The sequence below is a fragment of the Paralichthys olivaceus genome, chromosome 6 (assembly GCF_024713975.1).
Source record: "Paralichthys olivaceus isolate ysfri-2021 chromosome 6, ASM2471397v2, whole genome shotgun sequence".
Lineage (NCBI taxonomy): Eukaryota > Metazoa > Chordata > Actinopteri > Pleuronectiformes > Paralichthyidae > Paralichthys > Paralichthys olivaceus.
In genome coordinates, this window is record NC_091098.1 from 6,032,782 (window position 1) to 6,056,646 (window position 23,865).

The 23,865-nt window shown below is 41.0% G+C and overlaps 2 protein-coding genes across 2 annotated transcripts; both read right to left on the reverse strand.

Moving 5' to 3' along the window:
- Nucleotides 1-2,591: 2,591 nt before the first annotated feature.
- On the reverse strand, nt 2,592-6,614 carry LOC109630856 (keratin, type I cytoskeletal 18-like). The gene is made up of 7 exons (XM_020089320.2): nt 6,127-6,614; nt 5,712-5,794; nt 5,466-5,622; nt 5,083-5,247; nt 4,863-4,988; nt 4,358-4,581; nt 2,592-4,069 (listed from the first exon to the last, which is right to left on the reverse strand). The coding sequence occupies exons 1-7, from the start codon at nt 6,535-6,537 to the stop codon at nt 3,943-3,945; spliced, it is 1,293 nt and encodes a 430-aa protein (XP_019944879.1). The 5' UTR covers nt 6,538-6,614; the 3' UTR covers nt 2,592-3,942.
- A 1,491-nt stretch (nt 6,615-8,105) lies between these two features.
- Nucleotides 8,106-14,129, reverse strand: krt18a.1 (keratin 18a, tandem duplicate 1). The gene is made up of 7 exons (XM_020089319.2): nt 13,579-14,129; nt 11,425-11,507; nt 10,882-11,038; nt 9,437-9,601; nt 9,212-9,337; nt 8,769-8,989; nt 8,106-8,680 (listed from the first exon to the last, which is right to left on the reverse strand). The coding sequence occupies exons 1-7, from the start codon at nt 14,023-14,025 to the stop codon at nt 8,566-8,568; spliced, it is 1,314 nt and encodes a 437-aa protein (XP_019944878.1). The 5' UTR covers nt 14,026-14,129; the 3' UTR covers nt 8,106-8,565.
- Nucleotides 14,130-23,865: the final 9,736 nt, after the last annotated feature.

Sequence of the window (23,865 nt, forward strand, 5' to 3'; positions counted from 1 at the left end):
TGGAAAGTGAAAGCGGTGGCTGGCTGGTGGCACACTGCCCAGCTCTGTTCTCACTTCATCTGCCCTCTGCACCTCCTCCTCCTCTGCCTCCTTCACATCTCAGCTCTCCCACATGCCTGTTTTCACTCTTGTCACTCTTTCTTCCAATCTTTCTCAAATTTTTTCCCACACTGCCTTGCATCTTTTTTTTCTCTGCTCCTCACAGTTCTCAAGCTACACAAAATGATTTTCTGTGTTCCAAAGTTTTTTTAGGTGATTTTTATGTTTACTCATCTGATGCTGTGAGGCCAAAAATCTCATGTGTGAGTCAGTGTGCAGGGACTTTACTCACCAGTGTTTGGATGTGGATGGTAGATTATGATTATGAACACTTCCTGTGGGCAGTCTGTGTTTAGAAACAGCTTAGTCTGCAAATTAGTGAATGTACTCCAGCTCCAGTAAAGGCTTTGGTGGTTTTCGCAACATCTTGTGTCTCTTGCTCTCATTATTCATCGGTTATTCTCCCTTTTCTTTCATATTTCTTTATTTCCACCCACCAGATTTTTTTCCTCTATTCACGAGTGCGGTTTTTCAGTTTCAGGGCGGGACACATTGAATTGCATGCTCCAAATTTGTAAATCTCTCACTCAAAACCCTGCACTCACATTCAAATATAACTCTTCAAATATCTCTCTTCTTGTGCTCACTTTCCTTCTGTGTGTGCGTGAAATGTCTGCTCCCAGATTTCTTTCTTCCACTATATAATTTTTTAATTTTGTGTTGTCTTTCAAGTTTTCCCAAGACCACACTCTTGAATGAAGAGAGGAAAATGATCCATATCAGACCTGCTCTCCTGTCTCCCACATGTGTCCTCCACACACACACACACCCTTTCCTTCTATAAACCCCCCCCCCCTTTGCTCCCACAGGGATGAGGCCTGTTGTGTTGGGAGAGCTGCACAACAGACTGACTCACAGCTGACACACCACACCCAGCAGATGTGTGGGGTAAAGGGAAAGATCAAGAATGTGTTTATGTGCATGTGACACAGAGAGTGAGTCATGATTAATGGTTTATCTATGTTAAGCCAGTAACTAGTTTACTATAGAGGATGACAGATGAAACAATGGCTATTTACTTTGCGGGCTAGTGAGCCGATGACTGTCTCCTGCACGACTTGGAATGCGTTCTGAATGAATGAACTCCATCTAAAAAAGTTAATCTTAACTCATTATCTGCTGATAACCCTTGATGGGCCTGTTCTCGTTAACGTCTGTGATCCTGTCAAGTGTAAAGGGAGGCAGATTGTGCTGGGTGTTGCAATGTGCTTGCAAGACTTTGGTATGTGTGGAGTTGATCTTTAACATGTAAAACATATCCAATTATTTTTTTGTGATTGCAACATTTATCCAGGACAAATTAATCTTCCTATCAGTTTGATATTTGACTTTCACTTTGTATGAAACTTTCTTTTGTTGCAGCTGCAGCAGTGAAAATTATGTTTTTATTGATATTCAAAAGATATGTACAAAACCTTTTTAATAGTTCTCAAATGTACATTGAAGGAGTTGTTGGTTGCTTTGAACAGTCTTCCTTTCCATACTCTCTCTAAAGTTATACCCTCCAACTGCACTGTTAATGATGATGGACAAATTCCAAAGTCCTCATTGTGTGCAAAAAATGCAAGCTGGGGTTTTTCAGCTGAAACTAATATGAGGCTTCAGGAGGCCTCTTTAAAAAAAAACATGTGAAACCAAAATATCTTATGTTGAAAGCAGATCATTGATGTAAAGTAAAGTCCTACAATATACATTAAGGACCTCCACTTTTCTAAAAGAAAACATATTTTATTGGCCTGGTTAAGTTTGGTGTCATTGTGAGTTGATCCTTAAGTCAAGCAAAATTAATAAGACATATTAATTGGTATTAGTAGTAGTCCCTATAAAGTGAAAACAGCATGGGGCATCAGCATCACTAACTTCTCATAAACCCACATTGTCAGGCTGAATGAATGTAGTGAAATGAAATGTGTTGTGATTATTAAGCTACATTTGGACTGCATCTGTCTCCAGCATTTTCTGCCTTTTAGTTCACGTGCTTGCAAAAGTTTGAGTAGACTTAAAAACTTACTTTCCATTAACTATGGTGCAAATCCCTCCTCAGTCTGTGTTACTGTTTTTGGGGAGTAACAGAGAAAGGTATTGTTCAGCAAAACCTCTTTGGGGCCCACATAGGAATTACAAGCATGCAATAAAGATAACCACTTCTCACATCTCTTCTTTTTAGCTTCTATATTTCCCCCCATCTGCCTCCCATTGTCAGTCCTGCCATTCCTCCATTCTTGTCTGGTTTGTCTGCCCACCATCTTTCAGCGAGTCTGGCTGCACGGGACAAGCTGTTTTGCAACAAAGGCTCAGAGTGTAACAGACGACGAGGCACAACATATTGCATTGGCAACAGACACAAATTAGGAAACCTTTGCTTGTTGTCAGCTTTAGTTGGAAAACTAGTGTTGATTGAAACCTGGCACAATGTCTGAAGACTGTTGAAATAAATATTTTCAGAAACTGTGACATATGAGCATATGAAAACAATCCAGTTGCCAAAATCTGTTGCAACCCACAACTGCTTTAATACAAACATGTATTAACAGCCTCTTACCATTAAGTTATGCAGTGATTCAACTGTGGCCAAAAAGAGGTTGGTGTATCACAGAGAAGACAGGAATTGGGCTGACTTGATTGTGAGTGTAAATATACAGAAAGCAGAGACTGGACTGGTTTGCTTGGACTCGGCATGGGAACATTGGTGTTCTGCCTATAATGGGACAAGGCTAAACAACTGCAGGTCAAAATGTGAATTTCTCAGAAGCAGAAAGAATTTCCCCAACTCACTACAGACTTGGGTGTGTGGGAGGATGATGGCAGGAGGTCAGACAGCCTCACTGTGCATATGCGTAACAGAGGAGTCGCCTTCTGTATACTATACGCCTGCAAGTTGGAGCTGTGTACTACCTACTTATTCCAATTTACCGTTCATGTTATCTGCTTCACACTTGACATGTGTGTTCTCAATGGCCCGAGGAAGTGTAGCGTCAAATTTGGTGTGATTTGGACACCCGTTATGTTAAATATTGATTTAATGAAATAAACAGGGGAGCAGCGTCTTCACAGTCAGTGGACCAAGTTGAACATTCTGGTTTTCTACATGCACACATAATCTACAGCAGTGGTCCGATTTATCATAGATGCACAACAGCTTCATTGCAAATAAAGCAGGTAGGGTGAAAAACAAAGTTTTCGAACTCACTCTACACATCCAGCACACAAACAATAAAAAGTCATAGTGTATTGTAGAACTGTTTGAGAAGGACTCACTAATGACAAGGAATAATTCATAAATAGCTTGCAAGTGTATCAAAGAAGATGTCATTCTTAAGATTAAAATACATGTGTATTTTGCAGAATAGGGAAAGGGGAGATAAAGGGGGATCGTTAGGATTTTAGCAATTCATCCGTCTTATAATTCCAGAAATCTCTCTCTGTATGTCTGTATGGCAGTCTGTCTGTATGTATGTATGCATGTTTGTATGTATGTTTGGGTAGAACAGGCACTGCACTAGTAATAAATAAAAGTTTTTCATCAACATTATTCAAAAGTCTGCAGCTAATATCCCACCTAAAGGAATATTTTGGACACAGACCCACTGTTTCTAGTCTTAATGCTAAGCAATGCTAAGTTAGCTGTAGCCTATATGGGCATGAAACCAGTATTCTTCTTCTTATCTAACCTTGGACAAGAAAGCCAATAAACATGTTTCCTCAAATACCAAACTACTCTCTTAAGGCAATCATGAATATGGAGCATATGGGCATATAAAAAAAAGTCACATATGTTGTACACCTCTGTTGGTCATTTTATTTAGTTACAGGGTTTTTTTTCAGTTTCAACATCTATTGCTGTTAACTGACAACTGACTCAGTGGATTGCACGTCCTTGTCCTCTGACACCAGTTTGCCATCCACCAGGGTCTGAGTGATTGTCACCACTTGGGTCTTGACCTTCTTCGTTTCCACTGCTTCCTCCAGTCTGAATAAAATAAAGAAAAGAGTCAATTTAGCTTAAGTTGGCTTGAAAAATGTCATAGTTTTTTACTAGAATGCTGAGTGGTTAAAATGCAACTGCAGATGACATAATTTTACTAACTATATTAATGTCAATTCATATTTTCATGAAGCCAATTTGAATCTAATTTCAAAGATTTGCTCTTGGCTGAAATAAAGCTTGTAAATCAGTCAGCAAATATAGAGCATTGATTGTTTAACCCTCTGCAATTTACATATTTTCACTGTTTCTTAGTTCCCTTCTCATACATACCTGAAGAGTGGCTCGCCTTCCAGCAGCCTTCTGTACTCAGCGATCTCGGCCTCCAGTTTCACTTTGATGTTGAGCAGGCTTTCGTATTCTCTTTTTTCATCCTGGATGTTCGTGCAGATCTTACTCAGCTCGTCTTTCAGCCTCTGGGTGACTTTGTTGTACCGCTCCATCCCCATGTTGTTACGCGTTTCAATGTCAAGAAGAGTGGCCTCCTGGGTTGCTTTCTGAAAAGAGGTGAAAAGCAGGCAAGTTTGAATTTGTGAATTGACTGATACCACACTGAGCTGGGCTAGTTAAGCAAAGCTGGGTCATTGGCCTCCTCAATTTTTTATTGTGATTCTCACAGCCAGTGGGAAACCTTCATTCTGTTAAAACAACTAACAGTTCCCAATGAGCATATCAGGATTCCATGAGAAAAGTTTCAACCAGTGGGATTTAATGAGAAACTGTATCCACTCGGAGTTGAAGTTACACTTCTTATGTGAATGGGAACAAAGGGTATTACCATATTAAGTGCAGACTGCAGTTCAATCTCCAGTGTCTGATATTTCCTCCTGATATCAGTAATTGTAGTCGTGGCCTCCTTCAGAGCTGATGTGTTCTCAGTCACTCTGACCTTTATCTCCTTCATCTGGATGCAAGAAAAAATACATAGAGTTTATAGAAGAGGTACTTTCCAAATTCCAGCTAGTCAGGTCCAAATACTGTATACACTGACAGATTACCTGAGATTCATGCCACGCTTTGACTTCCTCTTGGCTCTTCAGTGCTATACTCTCGTACTTAGCCCTCATCTCCTCCATGACCTTGGCCATGTCTTGTCCTTTAGGAGCATCAACATCGACGTTGATGGCAAATTGGCTTTTCTGGGCAAGCAATTCTTCAATTTCCTGTCAAGAAGGAAATAGTCAGGGAGTGATTTCCAGAACAGTATGAGTGAGGTTATCCTGTGTAAAGGGGTCAAGGAACAAAGAGATTTCAATTACGTTGAGTGTTTAATACTATTTTCAGATGCTTCTGGCATTATAAAATAGGTTTTTCCCTTCAACTTGGATTAAACATCATCTAGCTATCATCATGTAAATAGTTCCAGCCTAATGTTCCTCACAGTCTGATGATTCTTCTCCAGGTAGATCTTCTCTTCTCTCAGACTCTCAATGTCGCTCTCCAGGTGTAGACAAGTGACATTGGTGTCGTCCAGAATCTTCCTCAGTCTGGTAATATCAGCCTCCACTGTTAGATGCATGGACAGCTCATACTCCATCCTGAAGACACATACCATGTATCAGACCTGCTCACGCTGGATGGTTGGAGCCAGTTTTGCCTTGCATACAAATGCATACAGATCACTTACTTGGTTCTGAAGTCATCTGAGGCCATGTGTGCATTGTCAAAAGAGATGGCGAGATGTGTGTTTCCCTTTATCCTTTCTAATATCTGGAATAAAGGACAATGTTTTATATGATTTTCAATCTGTGAAAGACAAACAGACTGACGAGACTATTCCATTTTCCCACAAGCATTTTGATGGACAGAAAACTAATTTCCACCTTGACAAATGGTACCAGTAAAAGATTGATACAATCATTGACATTAATGGTTAGTCACCACTGATATTCCCTTTGCATGGAGACATTAGGAAACACAAGTGGACCCAGATTTACTAATCTGCAGCTCTTAATGCATTATTTTTGCAATTTTATTTTTAAGTAAACTAAACAATTCAGATTTAGTAGAATGAAGACTGACTAATCCATTCATTGACTCACCTTGGCTCTCAGTTCTTCAATAATGGGTTTGAACTTGGTGTAGTCCTTCCCCCCCAAGAGGCCTCTGTCTTCAATGGCCTTCCTGATTTTGATCTCCAGCTTGCTGTTGGCTTGCTCCAGATTCTTGACTTTATCCATGTAGATGGCCAGCCGGTCGTTCAGGTGCTGCATGGTTGACTTCTCATTTGCCATGGCCATGTCTGCGGCATTGAATGCATAGAACAAGGGGCGGTAGTCATACCCACTGCCCAAGCTTCCAACCCGCGAGCCGTAGGTGGCGGTGGAGATCTTGGTCCCACGTCCGCCTGCACCTCCGATGACACTGTGAGCATACATTTGATAAGGTGGGGTAACAGATGCGGAATGGCCTTCAAAAGTGTGAACAGTCTGGCGCTTAATCTGTTGCTCCATTGCTGAAAAGACTGTGCTGATCGATCAGGGGGCGATGAGGTGCGTCCTGGCAAAGAGGAGTTTGGCAGCTGTGAGTAAAAGTCAGAGCATAGGGTCCTCTATATATATCCCTCTGAAAAGCAATATTTTCTTCTGCCACACCTCTCCTATCTATATTACCTTCTACTTCTATCCTTCTTGCGTAGACTTTGTCCCTCCAACATCCACTGAGGAGCTATCGCTTTCATAATGATTGTGAGTGTATGATAACTGTAACTGATGAGTTATCACTTTCATAATGATTGTGAGTGTATGATAACTGTGATGCCATAGAAATACTTTATTTTTCAAAAGCTATTCTGTCATACTGAATGTAGCAGAAGAGGATTTAATGCATTCATGTCTCATCGAAGCAGCTCTATATTATTTCTGTTTCTTAAAGAGATACTGCACACTAAAATGTGTTTTTGATATTTTTTTGTGTTGTTCTTTCTTTCAAGTTTTACCTCTTGGAACCAACAGGTTTGGGGCTGAAAGCCATGGCAGCTTCAGGAAGCCAGAAAAGTGAATTCTTTCAAATGAAGGAGTATAGAATTACTCCAGCCTAATCCTTAAAGAGAAGAAAATTGAATGGGGGTTACACATTGGGGGCGTGTTATATCAGATACTTGCAATTCCGGAACCTGTAACATGCCAAAACATATTACAGTGTTTTCTAATACTACGAGGAAGGATTTTACAACTCTGGTGTCACATCATGGCAAAGATCGTTTTAGCCTCCATCTCAGTTGAGACATAAACAGTAGAATTATCCTGTTCAGGTTACAATATCTACCAGGAATGTGCACTGTAATTGCTTGGTCTACCAAGTGTGCTGCCACAGGCATTTTGTTTGCCAGGGCCCCCTGTGTTGGCACTTTGGACTCCCTGAATGGAATGAGGTGGGTGTTTTTCCCCACAGAGAGGTATGAACATAGCTTTAAAGTATTAAATGTACATAAAGTGATTGTATTGGTAGCAGAGCTCAAGTAAAGGTGAAGAGGAAGAGTAGCAGCAGAGTTGGTAAGCAATGGTTTAAGAATGAAAACGATAAAAACTTTACTCTGAAGCTTAAAGGGATATTTCACCCAAAAATGAAAATTCACTCATTATCTATTCACCAATATGCCTATGCAGGGGTGGGTGAAGTGAAAGCCCCAACATTCAAATTCAATTTGCAACGGCGTCATTCACACTATGTTAATAACTAAATTGTCCTCTGATATCCTCCTCTAGAGCCCTGTTTGTGTGTAGATCACACTACACCAACCCTCCATCTGCATTTTTTTCATTTTTGGGTGAACTATCCCTTTAGTTCACTCAGGGTAGGTGTTCCTGTTCAACAACAGTCGAGAGTTCAGTGCGTATCTCAGATCTAAATCTAATGATAAGGCTCTATTGTTATCTGCTTTCAGTATGAGTCCTTTCACTTGCTTCATTCATTCATTATGTTCCTCATGTTTTATAGTAGAACCTGAAGTGTATGACATGTTTGAGAAACGCATTTCTTAGTTTCAAAGAAAACACAAAAACAACAACAACATGAGGAATACAATTCTGAAACGTTCTTTATTTAAATGTCTGAACATCGCAGCACAACAGGCAGATGTAACTGGACAGAGAGAAAACCAAAGATGATGAAATATTAAAATAATGTTTTGCACTTCATTGGACTTTTTCCTTTGGAACATTTAGTGACTTGAATCAGTTTGTATCTGACAAATCTCAGGGTTCTCTAATTATAAATTCTGAACATCTACTGGTCAGGACACAAACACATAAATAACATCATGATGAAATAAATAAAAGATGATTTAGGTTTCCTCTCATCCAGTTTTTTAATCAGTCTGTGGAAGAGCTGCTAACCCAGGAAGTTAAACCAATTGCAGTGGAGAGTATTAGTGATGAATATCTAAGAAGTCAGGAGAACTGGAAATAACATTTTGGGGGCGATCGTATGTTAGTGTCATGATGCAGTGAAAGTGATTGTTGTATGTTTGCTTCAGGTCTTCAAAGGTTCTTGGTCTCTGTGCTGGAGGAAACCACCTTTCCATCCACCAGGGTCTGTGTGACAGTCATCACTTTGGTCTTCACTGTTTTCTGGTCTTCCAGAGCGTCCTGAAGACTGAACAAAACCATTGAGAAAAAAAATTAACCATTGACCAATAGAGTTAATTAAAAAAGAATAAAATAGAATAATTAAATCTACGCACACGAAGTCTTCACCGTCCAGCAGCCGTCTGTATGTTGCGATCTCGGCCTCCAGCTTCATCTTCATGTTGAGCAGGGCCTCGTACTCCTGCGTCTGCAGCTGGATGTTGTTACGCAACTGCGTGAGCTCCGACTCCAGACCCAGGAGGATGGTGTTGAGAGACTCGATCTCCATGTTGTAACGCATCTCCGTGTCCCTGAGTGTCCCCTCCAGAGACCCTTTCTGTGAGCGCGAGGTGAAAGGACAGAATGGGTTAAAGCTGAACAGGGAACCTGGCCGGGCCGAGGACAGCTCCATAGCGACGGGTCACCAGAGTGTGAAGCTTGTGTCAACAAAGTAAATGCAAGAGACTTGAAATGAGAGTGCTGAGTCGGTCATTGCAGGGAGTTAAGATAGGTCTGTTTTGAGGTAAATGAAGTGTGTGCTGACAGAGGGACTTCTCACCAGGCTCCTCTGTGACTCCAGCTCGATCTCCATGGTTTGTAATTGTCGCCGCAGGTCGTTCACCTCTGTATGGGCACCCTTCAGGGCCTCTGTGTTCTGGGTAACCTGGGTCTGCACTTCTGTAATCTGAAATAATGATTGCGATTTAAAGATGAGTTGATTTAAGGCCTTGTGCTCGAGAGATTGTTCCTGTTAGTGGGTGATAGTTTCTCTTTCATCGCTCACCTGAGATTCATGCCACACTTTCAATTCCTCCTGGTTCTTCAGTGCCATCTTCTCGTATTTGGCCCTAATTTCTGCCATGAGCTGAGCCAGGTCATGTCCCTTAGGAGCATCAACATCTACATGGACTCCTGACTGGGCAATCTGGTTACGAAGCTCCATTACTTCCTGAAGAAACAACAATGGATAGAGGAGTCAATAAGCAAAATCACAAGCTTTAAAAGATCTGTTCTGAATCGTGTTTTCACATCTACATGAAAAGTAGTGCTGATTCTAATGCGCTTAAACAGGGCAAATAAAATAATTTTTGTGATTTCAAATAGACAGAATGCTCCTTTTATCATCGAAGACTTGAACTGTGACCCGGCAGGGACTCCGAGCCACTTCCGAGCATAATCACATGTTACGGTCAGGTAAATATACAGGGGGTCCCTGGTAGCGTGCCTCTGGGGCCTTAAACACTTGATTGAATATTCCCTTTGGTAAACAAATGGCTGTGTTTTGGTTTATGTGCGTAAATGACAGTAATTTGGGGTCTTTGGGGTTTTCTTCATTGCCAAATGTGGATGTGAATCATTTTTTACGACGAGGCTTCCCACAGTATTCTCATAAAGATATTTCAGATTTCTTGAAACCTCCCTTCCCACTGAGGATTCTTTTTTCAAACTTGTTTTGAAGAAAGCCCCGTCAGATGTGTCGGGTGTGTGCAGTCGTGGCATTATGTGTAACACACAGTGCAAATGTAATTTAAACACACATGGTGGTTATGCTTGAAGGGATTACTGAGATGTGCCGCAAGGCAAATATTAATCCAGCTCCTCCTAATGTGTGACTGTTTGCTTAAACAATGTCTAGAGGTGTTTTAAAAGTGCTTGTCATTTACAGCTCTAGAAAAGTCAACACAGTCGTAGAAGGGAAAACAACCTTTGACTAATATTTGACTTAAAAAGTCAGTTTGATTTAAAAAAAGAGGATATCGCTGAATATATTACCATAAGGCAATTCAAATGTAATTTGTAATTTAAACTTTATATCATAACATGTATTACTTAGATTTTTTTATCTGTAATATATTTTGGTCATAATAAGTTTATGGCTGTTAAAAGCTATTTTGTAAATAGGGTCCTATATCGGAGCAAAATTGATGCTAAAGTTTGGATTCTGTCATTTTGAGGATTTGCGAATTTAAATTTTTGGACAACTCAAAGTAGGAGGGGCTAATTTGAAAGTAAGAATGTGATGTCACTGTGCACCCATTAGAAGTTAACTACATGTGGATCAAATTGTAATGGTGGTTGTGGGGTCACTTGCTAATGAAATCAGATGAAGCAGATTACCTGACATGTGATGAACAATAAATAAAAAACGATGATGTTTTTGCCAAACGTAAACTCACTGAATAATGAAAAATGAATCTCACAGAGTAATACTTTTGCCGTTAAACTCACATTTTCATGGTTCTTCTTGAGGTGGATGAGCTCCTCCTTCAGGGTTTCGATCTCGCTCTCCAGATTCATGCGGCTCATGTTGGTGTCGTCGATGAGCTTCCTCAAACCGACAATATCGGCCTCCACCGACTGACGGATAGCCAGCTCGGACTCATATCTAAAAAGCACAGGGCAGGGAAGTGAGGATAACGGGAGAGCCTAACACAGCTGCTGACCCAAAGACTGAGGCAACTTTGAGATGTGTTACAATCCTATTAGAAGGTTAATTAACTGATAATACAACATATACTTTCCAACAATCTTTCTTCTCACTTCTCACAGTATATATGGTCATATTGTTTAGATTGCAAGCAAAATTCTACACTCTTGCAGCCACCTGTGTTTGCTGGGACATGTTATTTATGATAACACCCCCACAGGCTAATGCGAAAGTGATCCTTTATGACTACACAACAAATGCCTGTCTCTTTACACTTTGTTCGACAGGGTGTGCCCACAGCTGTCTGACATGGTGTTTGACGGACTCAGCGGTGCGGGCCTTACTTCACTCTGAAGTCATCTGCTGCGAGGCGAGCATTGTCGATGTTGAGAACCAGGCGGGCATTGTCGGTAGTGGCATCAAAAACCTAGAACAGGACCAAAGATAGAACTTATTTGGATGTCAAACTGGAGTCAGGGACATGCACAAAACAAACCAATGACTGGGCAAACATTTACAACAAAGATTTGACAAAAGGTTTTTCTTTTTTAGTTGAAGTATTACTTATTACCACATAATAGCATTTTTACAGTTTTTTGTATGAATGGAATATATGAGACAGAATGTGTAAGGTGATAGCACACGGTGGTCATCCAGCCCTGAAGCTGGACTTTAGCCTTTATGATAAGCTAAACTGCACATATAACAAGAGTGTTATCGCATATAACTCCTGGAAGGAAAGCAAATACATGTTTTCTCCCCAGAGAGTCAGAATGATTCTTTATTCATATTTCTAAAATGTATTATATAAGGGGAGTTCATCAGCTTTAAGATATTGTAAAAATATTATGGACATCAGCACTAGTAGGTTTAGTCTCATCAAAGTCTGCGTGTAAATGTGGATGGCGTCAAAAACCAGATGGTTGCAGTATTTGCTTAAGCAGTCATTGTGTGGTAGATAAAGGCTGTGATGGATGACAGAGGAAGCATCCAGTTGGCAGAGTCCGACAGCCAATCAGCAGCTGCCAGGCAGCCACCGTCCTTCTGTGGCTCAGGAACATGATCTTTCCCGTCAGCAGGGCAGGTGATTTGCATAAGGTAGGTGGTTATGGCAGTTGAGTGTGTGTGTGTGTGTGTGTGTGTGTGTGTGTGTGTGTGTGTGTGTGTGTGAGTTTGCATGGGTAGTTCATATTGCATACTGTTGTGCAAGTCTATGTTTGTCTGATTTTTGCATCACGCCATAAGAAAAATAACCCTGTGTTGACCCTGGGTTTTTTGGAAGGTTATTAAAAATAAAAAGAGTTTTGCTTTTATGTTGTTATGAAAATGATTTGATGTTGGGAAATTGATGGAAAACTCCTCTTAAACTCCTCTTTACCTTCCATTTCATTTAATTTTGACCATTAAAAAAGACTTTTATTTGAGTGGAAAACTGAAAAAGTCATATTCTGTGTGGGCATGCACACTTTCCTAAAGCAAAAACTATTTCTCACTGGGTTGTCTCAGTGGAGACCAACTGGAATGTTCCATTTGGAAATGACTGCCCTTGACTGAATTGAAAATGGAAAATGTAGCTTTTATTGAAATGGGGCAGAGACTGGAGGGTTACACAGTCCAGTCTCTCTTTCAGTCCAATCTTTTTTTTCTCTCTGGAGTATCCACAAGGGCAAAACCTGGAACGAGTGATTGACAGATTGTCCTGGTTGTGTAATGCCCTCATGTTACTTCAGTCCCAAAATCATTTTGCACTTAATAACTTGGCCAGATGTATTTGTATGGGGAGTATCATGTAAATGTGAAATGAATGGTGTTATCAGATTAATTCATTATAAAATGTGGAACATAAAGTCACTGAACTAATATAATTAATACCTCCACCCTGTAAGTGAATTGCGTTTCCCTTCTTTTCCCATCCCTTATCAGCTTCTGTTTAATGTATCCACAGTAGTGAGGACTGCAGTGTACTGTATGTTCAGTCCCATTGTCCAACTGATGACAGATTATTTGTGTTGCACCAAACAAAGAGGAAAAAGGTAGTTGAAGTCATGACGTACAGGCCTGTAAGTGGACCTTTCTACAGCCTGTAAAGTCCCCAGACTGTCGTTATTTGTTTCTCTTTGCTTTCCTGGCTCTCTGACCCCTGTTGCTCCAACATTCCTCTGTCATATTGTTTCCGGTCCAGCCCTCAGACCCAGGCCCAGTGGGCACTGAGAATCAGCGGAAACCCAATCAATCTCCTCTATTTCTACAGAAAGTCAGTAACTCTATGAAGCTGCACTGAGTGTACAGAATATATTGTATTGATTACATCTACAGTGTAAAATGTTTTATCCGTTTCTTCTTCAGTCACACTTACAGCATATCTTCATATAACATCCATCATTTCATAACCCTGGAATTCTTCATTCAATTCACCCATCCATCTGGTTTCACTCAACATTTAATAAATGCACATTCCCCTGTCTGCCCTGACAACGCTCCCCAAGCCCCCTCCTCACCTTCCTCCTCAGGTCGTCTAGGATGGCCTGGTACTTGCTGTAGTCTCTGAAGTCAGGTCCGCTCTTCTCCAGGGCCTCCTTGATCTTAATCTCCAGCTTGTGGTTGGCCTGCTCCAGGTTCCTCACTGTCTCCAGGTAGTTGGCCAGCCTGTCGTTCAGGTTCTGCATGGCAAACTTCTCGTTGCCCATAATGTCGGCGCTTTTCCCGCTGGCGCTCACCTGGATGTTGCTGGAGAAGCCTCCAGTTCCGGAGCCCATTGGCATCCCAGCACCCAGCCCACTGCGTACGCTGGAGATGCTGATGCGGGCCCCACCGGCCCCACTGGCCCCGCCATGGATAGTGGAGGCCCTGTAGACGGGAGCAGACGTACGAGTGATTGATATAGCAGGAGGCCTGCTACTAGTAGAGGAGCGCATGGAGTATGTTGTTTGCTTGGAGGTTTTCATTGTCGCTGTGAAGTGTGAGACTCAGTGAGAGAGACTAGGAGCGAGCGAGAGGCACAGGCTGGGCGGGCTGAAATGGGAGCTCACAGACACAAGGCAGGAGGAGAGGAAAGTTGTTAAACTATATAAACCTTGTGGGCCCTCAGGTCCGCCCCTCAGACCACTCCCCCCCCACTTTGTCACCTCCCTCTTTTCCACAGACCTAAACCGCAGGGCTGCTCACAGCGCGCCTTTGTGCTTCACAACCTCCAAAGTTGGTCAGTTCTGAGGTCTCTGGGGGATTCATTAACTTGGAGATTTGCAGAATTTTGGAAAATAAAAGTAGACTTTTTTGTCAGTCATAAATGAAACAAAATGTGACTTTATTGGTTAACATCAAAGTGAAAAGAAATAATTTCATATTTTATTTCACAGTACTTTACAGGTTCAGTGTGTAGAATTTAGTGATATCTAGAGGTGAAGTTGCATGTTGCAGCTGAACACTCATCATTTCACCCTCCCCTTCCAAACATGAAAGAGAACCTGTGGTGAACTTCAGTTGTCACGAAAACTCAGAAGGTTTTAATTTGTCCAGTTTGTCCAAGTAAAAACCACAGAGAGGACCCCCCTCCATGTGAATATAAAGTTTTTAAATACAAAGGGCCCATTCTATGGCAAACAAAACAACAATTCATACAATTTAGATGAAACACAAGTTAAAACATCACTAGGATTATTTTATTTTCAATTTCTGCCAAAAATCCCTTTCACCTAAATCTTACACACTGGACCTTTAACAAAAGATTTTAAAAACATTAATAAAAGAACACCAGGCACAGTCCTTGAAGATTGTTACTTAAGTATGAAGATGCCAATGAGAAGAAGGTTTTTATGTTGGCCTTTGTTACAAATGGGTGAGGTAGGCTGCTCTCACAGTGGCATAAGTGAAAATGTTTCACATTAGGATCAGTTCCTTCACTCTCCCCCACCCTGAAAAGCGATGGTGACATTTCAGGGAGGGATCGTGTTTTTTTAAGAATTTAGTTGAGACACGTCTCAGGGTCAGTGATGTAATCATTGCTTTTAGTCACCATCATTTTGAATGTAAAGAATCAACTTTTTTTTCATTTTTCATGCGTTGGTTTCCAAATATTTCTGCTCAATATAACTATCTGTACAAAGATTCATTGAAACTACTGGTTCCCTGGAAATGTGTCATTAAAATATCTGAAAATCTAAAGCAGGTAAACAAAAACTAGAGGGGTACTTGCAGAGTGCACACCTCTGCCAAGGCTGACTGAGCACTTACGGATCAGCAACAATTTTTACCTATTATAGTATTAGCACTCTACAAATGCTTTTTTCATGAAGCTCACCAAGAAATTCACAAAAAAAGTGGAAAGCACCCTATCTAACTAAGTGAAAGAACTCTTAATCGAATCTACAGCAAAGGTTAATATGTTTATATTTGGCTCACACGTCAATTTAATTCCACCAAAATTGGTTAACTAGTTTTTGTGTAATCCTGCTAAAAGAAAAACCAACTGCACAACAACAGAACCACAACCTCCATGGCAGAGGTAATTACAAAAAAGATCAGCAAAGATACAAAGCACATTATTTAAAGTTAAAGAGAACACAAGCGTATTCTTTAAAAAAGCTTCATGGTGCATTAACCTGGACGAGGTAAGTCAGATTTCTGATGTGTTAGATAGCTCCAGATGTAATGTGAGCACGATGTGTTAGCTGTTCAAGGTAGCCGGATGTGTGTCTGGTTGTCCTCCTCCCATAAAGGATGTGGCCAAACAAAGGAACAATCCACAGTCTCCCTGGTAGATACGTAGGAACAATGACTTTCCCAATCTAATAAACATGTTCCAGCAGCCCCCCTGCAGCTTTTTAGCACACACACACATTCCACCCTTTTTCCATTAGGTTCTTTGGAATGTATACATTTTGTTTTGTCTGTCATCAAAGCTAATATTCTGTAGAGTAAAAGCCACGGGCAATAAAAATAAAGAATTATTTGTACATCTAAATGTTCCACTCCCACTAACACTTTCTTTTATCAGCATCAACTTGTTTTGCAATGTGTGTTTCTCTGTGGTCATGTTCAGTCTCATCCTTTGCACTTGGTTTATGTTTGTTTTTCAGGGAGGAACATGCAGCAGGATATTAAAGTATAAAGATCTCCTGATGAAATCAAAACATCTCCTACTGTCACTGAGAGAGCAAACAAAAGGGATCCCTGCTAAGCAGACCAATAAAGTGCTTTGTTTTAAAAATAATAATGATAATAATGAAAAAACTCAAAGATTTTTTTTTTCACATTACAGTACGCAAGTGGAAGTGCCACTGGTAACCAGTGAGTGATCTTAGGTTGAAGACCAGTCGAGCTGCAGCTTTCTGAATGAGCTGCAGAGGTCGGATATTCCGAGCAGGTAGACCAGCCAGAAGTAGTCTAGGTGTGAGATGACCAGAGCCTGGACCTGCGCCACCTTCTGCGTGAGAAAGGGATGTATTCTCCTTATGTTGTGCAGCATGTATCTACAAGAACGTGTTGTTGCAGTAATGTGGGTGGTAATGGTGTTGCACTCAGGTTCCCAGTCTTGTCAAGGTTAATTTTTCAGGTGGTGTAAGTTGTTGGATAAAAATGTTGACGACAAAAGCAATGACAAACGAAGTGGGGAGACAAAGACAAAGCAAAATAACAATTAAGGTGGGGTAACAGACAGAAGATTAAAAAGATTTTTTATTTCCTTTTCCAAAAGTGAGTCGTCCAATAACACAGACAGAACCAGCATGAAGTTTGCTTTACGGTTGGCTGGTTTTGAGGTTTTTGTTTCTTGAGCAATGCAGGTGATAACTGCAGAGTTTTGTCTGGCCTTGCCCAACAGAGAAAACAAAGATTAAGGTACAGACATGATCGTAGTATTTAAAGCAGATCATCGGATTTAAGTGTCAGACCCGCTGGATATGTAAGATAAATAGTGGAGATTACTGAAGGCTTCATTGGGGCTTTGCGGTGTAAATCATCATGATTGAACAGAGACATGAAAATGGATTTTAAATGCTAAAACAAAGTTATTCAATCAATGAGAGGTGAGATCAGATGACTGATGCTGCTCTCTGGTCTGAAGTCAAAGACTCAAAACATGCTCGACATGTCCAACTCCGTGTGTAAATAGAGCTGGAGCTGGAATATTGTTAACTTAGCTTGGGTCAGCATTAAGTCTGGAGACAGTTAGAAAAAGCCCACCAATATCTCTGAATTTCAATTATGAGGTTATTTTACATTTCAGTCAGGAACACTTTGTCATTATTTACCCATTTATTGCACACTGGGAAAACAGTTATGATTGGCGCTGAAGGCTCCATTCTTTGGATGTTCCCTGGATTAGCTGAGCTAAGATAAAACAGGGAACATTTCCAGAAACCCCCGGTGGGCGTAGCAGGCAAGGTATTTGTTTAAGATTAACATCATTTACCAAAACCCTGTTTGGACTCTGTGGTTAAAAGTGGAGGCTGGGGTGGTGGAGGCGAGTTGGGTGTGGGTGGCAGTGTAGCTGAGCAGGGATCAGTGAGGATGAGGTCGTATTTAAAGGGGCCGCTTTGGTGAGAGAATGGGCTGTGATTGGTGGGTGATTGATGAGCACCCATAAAGTACCTGACATCAGTAGCTTATGACAGCTGAGCATGTGACTATGTGTCCTGCATGAACTAACGCAATGCTTCATTTCTTGAAAAGAAGACATGAAGTCATGGATATATGAACTGTAGACCCTTTCCTTTAGACCAACAACAGCACAAATTGCGTAGCAGGGGCAGATCCAGGGGGGCAATGGACCCAGCAAAAATCTGATTGGCCCCTGAAGTGCCCCTGTCAGTAGTCTTAAAATACTTCCTAACAATAATAAATGTGAAGAATTGTATACATTGTCATGCTTTTGTTTTTCAAAGCTTTTTTGAAGATCAAAATGTGCTTGAGCAAGCAACAATTTTCAAAATATAATCAATAATGTGTGGCTTTGTTAACTGTTAGTCAAGAGCTAACAGTAAGCAAGTAATGATTCATATGTTCACCTCACTGAATCAGGAATTGTGCATAGATGTTTGACATATAATTGGCCCCTAGATTGGCCACTGGTGCGTAGCAGGGGGGTTGTGTTGCATCTCAACTCAGGTTGTCACAGAGATAGTTCCGCTCAAACTGAGATGTTTGTGAAGATTAAACAAACCAGACACAATGTGTTGATGAGAGGCTTTGGAATGCTTATTCTTACACTTCAGAGACAGTAAGTCTGGCTCACTGTTTCCACTCATTTATGCCTAATGCTAAGCTAACCACGTCCAGCTTTGTGCCTGGTGCACGGACATGAGATCCATATCTTTCTTGTCAGTTTACTCCCAGAAAACAATGAGTTGAAGAGAAATTCGCAAAATGTCATTTGGTGCAGGACAGGTCCTTTGTTTCTCCAGGCTCAACAGGAACAATAACACGTTTCATCCAGGTGTGTGAAATAAAGTAATGTGTTTACTCATGTTTCTTGGTGTTATTACAGCTGGCAAAGAACCATTCATTGGATTCTCATGCACATATTCATTGTATGGAAAACCGCCCATGTTATATCATGTGCATTGTTTATATGACGTTTTGACTTTAGAGACAAAAGTTTGCAAATCTTTATGGAAAGATCTTTTAACTTATTTTATTGAGTCCTGTTTTTTTCATGCTTCTGTAATGGTTCTAAAACATGAAAGAGAAAAGGTTTCGAAAAACATCTCTCTGAAACGTTTGATGTGAAACATTATTCCGTTTTTTGTCTGGCAAAGAAGCCACATCGGACTTACCTCCAAGGTTCTGGCCCAAAATCAAGAATGTTTCTCTGTCATTACCCTGATAGACATCACCCGAAATGAATGGTTTTCCCCTCCCAGCTAAATGCTAATCTCAGTTCCTGCAAGGGGCAGAACGCAGGTTGTTCCCGGACATATTAACAGACCATGGATGACTTCTGGTTTCATCAAAGTGTTATAAAGTTGCTATAATCATCCTGTGTACAGATGTAGTCTCATGAATAGTACAAGTTCGTTAAAAAGTATTTTAACCGTGAAAAACTTGCTTTAATATCCATTTATTTAGGGAATCTTTGTTAAATTTGACATCTGTTTTCTTTGTCTCTCCATTTTATAACAGCTTTCACACAGTGTGAACCTTCACTCGTCTTTGTGCAAGAGCACTTAATTAACTAACTCTAAAATACGGGGAACAGCAGGATACACAATTTTCTGTCGTAAAAAATAATAACTTTCAGATGAACGGAGAAATAAATTCGAAGTGAAAGTCAGTCTCTTTTGATTAAATTCAGGCTGAGGCAAATCTTCAGTGCATGAAATGAAAAAGAGAAACAATGCATTGTTTCATAGATACAGATATTTATTTTGGGAAATGCACCCAAAAAGTTCAAAACGACAGTCAAACAGATCAGTGTGTGTGTAGTGCTGGGCATGGGAGGGGCCAACCTAAAATTCTATTTACTCTATGCCATCACCGTATCACCCTTATCAGCCTCATGCAGTAATGTCACTGGCCAGAATGAATCATGATTCTGGGAAGTGACACCTGCAGTCTGACACACCAGAAGGCATGTTCACTTTTGTCAGATTTGTGGGAGGGAAAGCGATCAAATATGCTTGTGCAACTTTATATGGTATTTCTGCTGTTAGTGTAAAATTCATCAGAACTTTCGTCACTCTCTTGTTTGGTTCTATTGGACGGTTTCTGTTTTGAGTTTTGGTATCTGTCATGAGTGTGACTCATGAGCATCTGATTAAAAGTTAAACTCTTCTTTGCTGTTAAAAAAAAAAGCTGGCTTGAATAGTTCATTGAGACTGTAGAGTCCTTGTTCAGTCGGACCATCCTTTGTCTGTTCTGAACTCAGAGGGCAGAACACCCACAGATAGTGCTAAGTCAGAGTGCTCCTGACAGATGCAGAGGACGACCTGTGAGAACCCTCACTTACAGGTCCAGCCAAGGGATTGTCCAGTATCTGACCCCGGGTCACCTACTCACCAAGCCCTTGGCTGTTAATCACTCAACACCTCACTCAGTAGGAGGACAAACCCTTACAGATGATTTCAATGAATCTCCCATTAAAACACAGAGGTCTTCAGTCAACTTACAAACACAGTCAGTCCAAGGGCTGCGATGTACTTGCTGTTTAACCATGTGTAGTCAAGTGGCTGCATTGTAAGCATACTAGGTTCTACGAGCATTACTGGATGATTCCAGAAGTCAGACTACAGATTGTTGGGCACTGCCCGTTCTTCCATCTTTGACTCAGACAGATCTTTTTTCCTCTGATATGTGTGCAATTAACATAAACAAAGATGGTGAGACTCAAGGAGATCAACATTTGGCTCATGTTAAGATCCAGACTGAAAAAGCGACGATCACGCAATGTGGGTAATTCCAGACACTGCAACTCAGTTTATCTTTAAACTCTTCGCTATTTCATGCCCACTGACCCTTTCAAGGACTCACCACTGCCCCAACCTATTATGTGGGTACTCATCATCTCGTTATTTTCTGAGGACGTGCACAACCTTTGCACCAAATGGATGCAGGATCCCAAAACAGTGAACAACAGCTTGTATATTGCTGCCCTAACAGGTCATCTGAAGGCCCAGTGACACCTGTGACTGGACGTGAGGATACGCTGCGCGGCCACAAGACAGCTCACGATAGCATTGAAAGATTGTAGCAGCATGATGGCATTAATAATGACTCACCAAGAGGGGCTGGTGGAGGTGCCAGGTTATTATGGGGGCACAGACAATTTACAGGTGTGTGAAACATTCTTGCCAGGTGCAGTGGCTTGTTTCAGACAATGCTGAATCACCGATCTGTCATGGGACAATGCAATGTCGGGAAACTGTTCCTGTGTGTGCGTGAGAAAATGACAAGGGTAGACACAATGTCAGGGGCTGTTTTTCCTCTGCACCGGTTTAATCAAAACAAGGTGCATGGGTTCTGAAGATGATTAAGAGAATGACTGGCGGTTGATTCCAGGAAGTCTTGGATGTGAACTGTCAAACAGATGGCCAAGATGAGCAAGAAGAACTTTGTAACCTTTTAACAGGTTTATAATAAATGAGGGCAGGCAAATGTTTTGGACAATTACTATGTGAGTAAAGCATGACAGCTGTTTACCCATATCAGCACATAGATGCCATGGGTTTAATCAGGGTGTCATCATTGTTAAAAGGCGGCAATTTTACTGGAGATGAGGAGCAGAAGGACACAGAAACAAAAGGTAAGGTAAAAGGTCATTGGTTTGGGTGGAGTGAGGTCAGGGTGGAGCTCTGGAAAAAAATTATAACATGAAAGGTGTGCTGCTAAAAGATGAGTTGAATGTTTTACGGAAGTAAATAAAGGAAGAATAAACAAAATGTGCAGGGACGCACATGATTCAAAACCTTTAACATCTGTTTTCTGAAACGGTGAAGTGGAAACTAAATTAAAGACTGAAGATTATGACTCTGAATGAAGACCTCTTGGCATCAGAAAGGAATAATCTATCAGGAAGAATGATATCCCTTACGTATTTCCACAAAGTCAACAGGAAATATAACTTGTCCAAAAAAAACATTGACCTGACTTTGCTCCAGCTCAGTGACATGAGAAAAGAAGGAAATGCACGTAGATTTATTTCAAGACTGCACTCCCAGCCACATGTGTAATCAGGGCTGGGCAATATGACTTAAAAGGTTATCATCCATTATTAATAAATGTCAAATCCTGATTTCTCTCAAGTTAAAATGCTGACTTAAATTTTTTCTCCTAAGTGGAAGTTGAAGAAAGTGGTTTTAAGCTTTAAAATGACAAACATTCAAACATTCAACAAATCTAAATTACAACATTTCCAACAATGATTTGTATTATTCCTCTCTCATGCTTGAACTTTTATTACATTGCTGTGATAATTATTGCTGCCTGGTTGTCAGCTATAGCAGATATATTTAAAAAAAAAGGCTGCCGAAAAAGTGCTCCATTCTATCAGCGCACTAAACTCGTAGCAGGGGCTCAAACTCAATGGTAGATAAACAAAGCATAGGATGTGACGCTTGAGATATGAGTTCTCATCCTGTTTCCCTTGTGTGGTTGGGTTAAGGCAATAAAAACCTGGGTATGCTTAAGTAGATTACTTACTATCTAAACATCTAAGAAAGAATATGATTTTTCCCCAAGCTACAGCAAGAGCTTTAAACTGACTAAACTGTTTTTTGTAGGAAAACAAATTCAACATGTCAGTCACTGATTTGCAGATGGTATTTTTGATTAAAAGGTTAGATGAAGTAAACACTGGGTGGAGTAGAGTGATTTAGATGTCAGGGATGGGAGTGGGTTTGGGAGCTGGGAAGATATTCTACAGAGGAAGATGGATTCATGTTTGGGGGGGGCTGTGTCCATTTACGTATCTGTGAATGGATGAGAAAGGAGGAATCAGAATCAGAAGTACTTTATTAAGGGTTCTGGATAGGGAATGGACTTGCAATAGCGTGTGTGAATGTTAACTCCTTGGAAGAAAGGATTTTTTAGGATGCTGCAGGGAAGGCTCACGCAGGGTGTGTCAGTTCTGGAAAAGCGTTATAGGGTGGAGGGTTCGGTCAGTATAGACGAGCATTGTATGAGCATTCAGGGAGCTTTGGATGGGAACAGGAATTTAAAAGCAGGGCAAGGTCAGTATCTGACACACAGGACCGTATTTCAGCAGGATAATACTCACTAATTGTGATAACTCTTAGGTTTACAAAGAGCCTGACAGTAAGATAGACAACCACATACTGTATATCATAGGCACACAAATAGTTGTGGATGTGTGCTGTCTGAATCACTTTTTTGATCCTTCAGTTGCTTTCTTTCACACACTTAAGACATTCTTAGCCACTGTGTCTCCTCCTCCTCCCCATCACCACCCACATTCCCGCTCTATAATTGCTCCCAGAATCCCTCCCTCTGACGCACAGCGCTCCTAGGTAAAGAAAGTTCCAAACTTACCCCATCACCATGGCGATGGGAAACACATTTGCAGGGTTCATTTTTGGAAAGCGCTCTGCTCAGGCCGTTGCTTTACGACCCCAGCTTCTTGGCAAATCTTCCGTGGAGTTGACACGCCACATTTCACAAGCACGTGCAAGAATGTACCGCGGTCGTCAGGGTCCAGTTTTTCAACGCTGTTCCCTGCTCCCCTCTGTGTCTGAGCTGCTGGGCTGCATGTTTTCAAACACAATGGATTCATTTGAGTGGACAGGCCCAGTGTGAAAAATGTTCTCCAAAGCGCTCTCAGTCTCAGTCAAGGATAAAAAGAATGAAAAGAAGTGGGAGAGAAAGAATGACCACTGTCTGCTTTCAGAGAATGTTAACACTGGCCAAGTTTGACTCTCAAAAGAATCAGCCATTGATTGAGATGTGAGAGGCAAGTGTTCCTGGTCACAGCACAGGCTTTCAAAGTGAGGCCAATTACATGGAGCAGATCTACAGTTGTGCAACAGACTAAATGTCAACTCATCAAAAGTTGATTTCAGATGCAATTAAACGCACCCTTGCTCAATTCAGTACACTTCACTGCTGCTCCTCTACTTGGTCTGGTAAAACCAGTTCCTTATGTGGCTGACGAAGCCAACATTAGCAGACCTTAGATTTGTGTAGGTTCCCCTACTTAAAACTTTTAGAACATTCCATACTAAATTATTGAACACATATATCACACTCACCTTTCTAATGCAAGGGCTGGAAGTGCTTCTTTTTAGTGAGAAGACTGATGTCAGATGATAATGTTGATGATGCTGCCCACAGTTGGC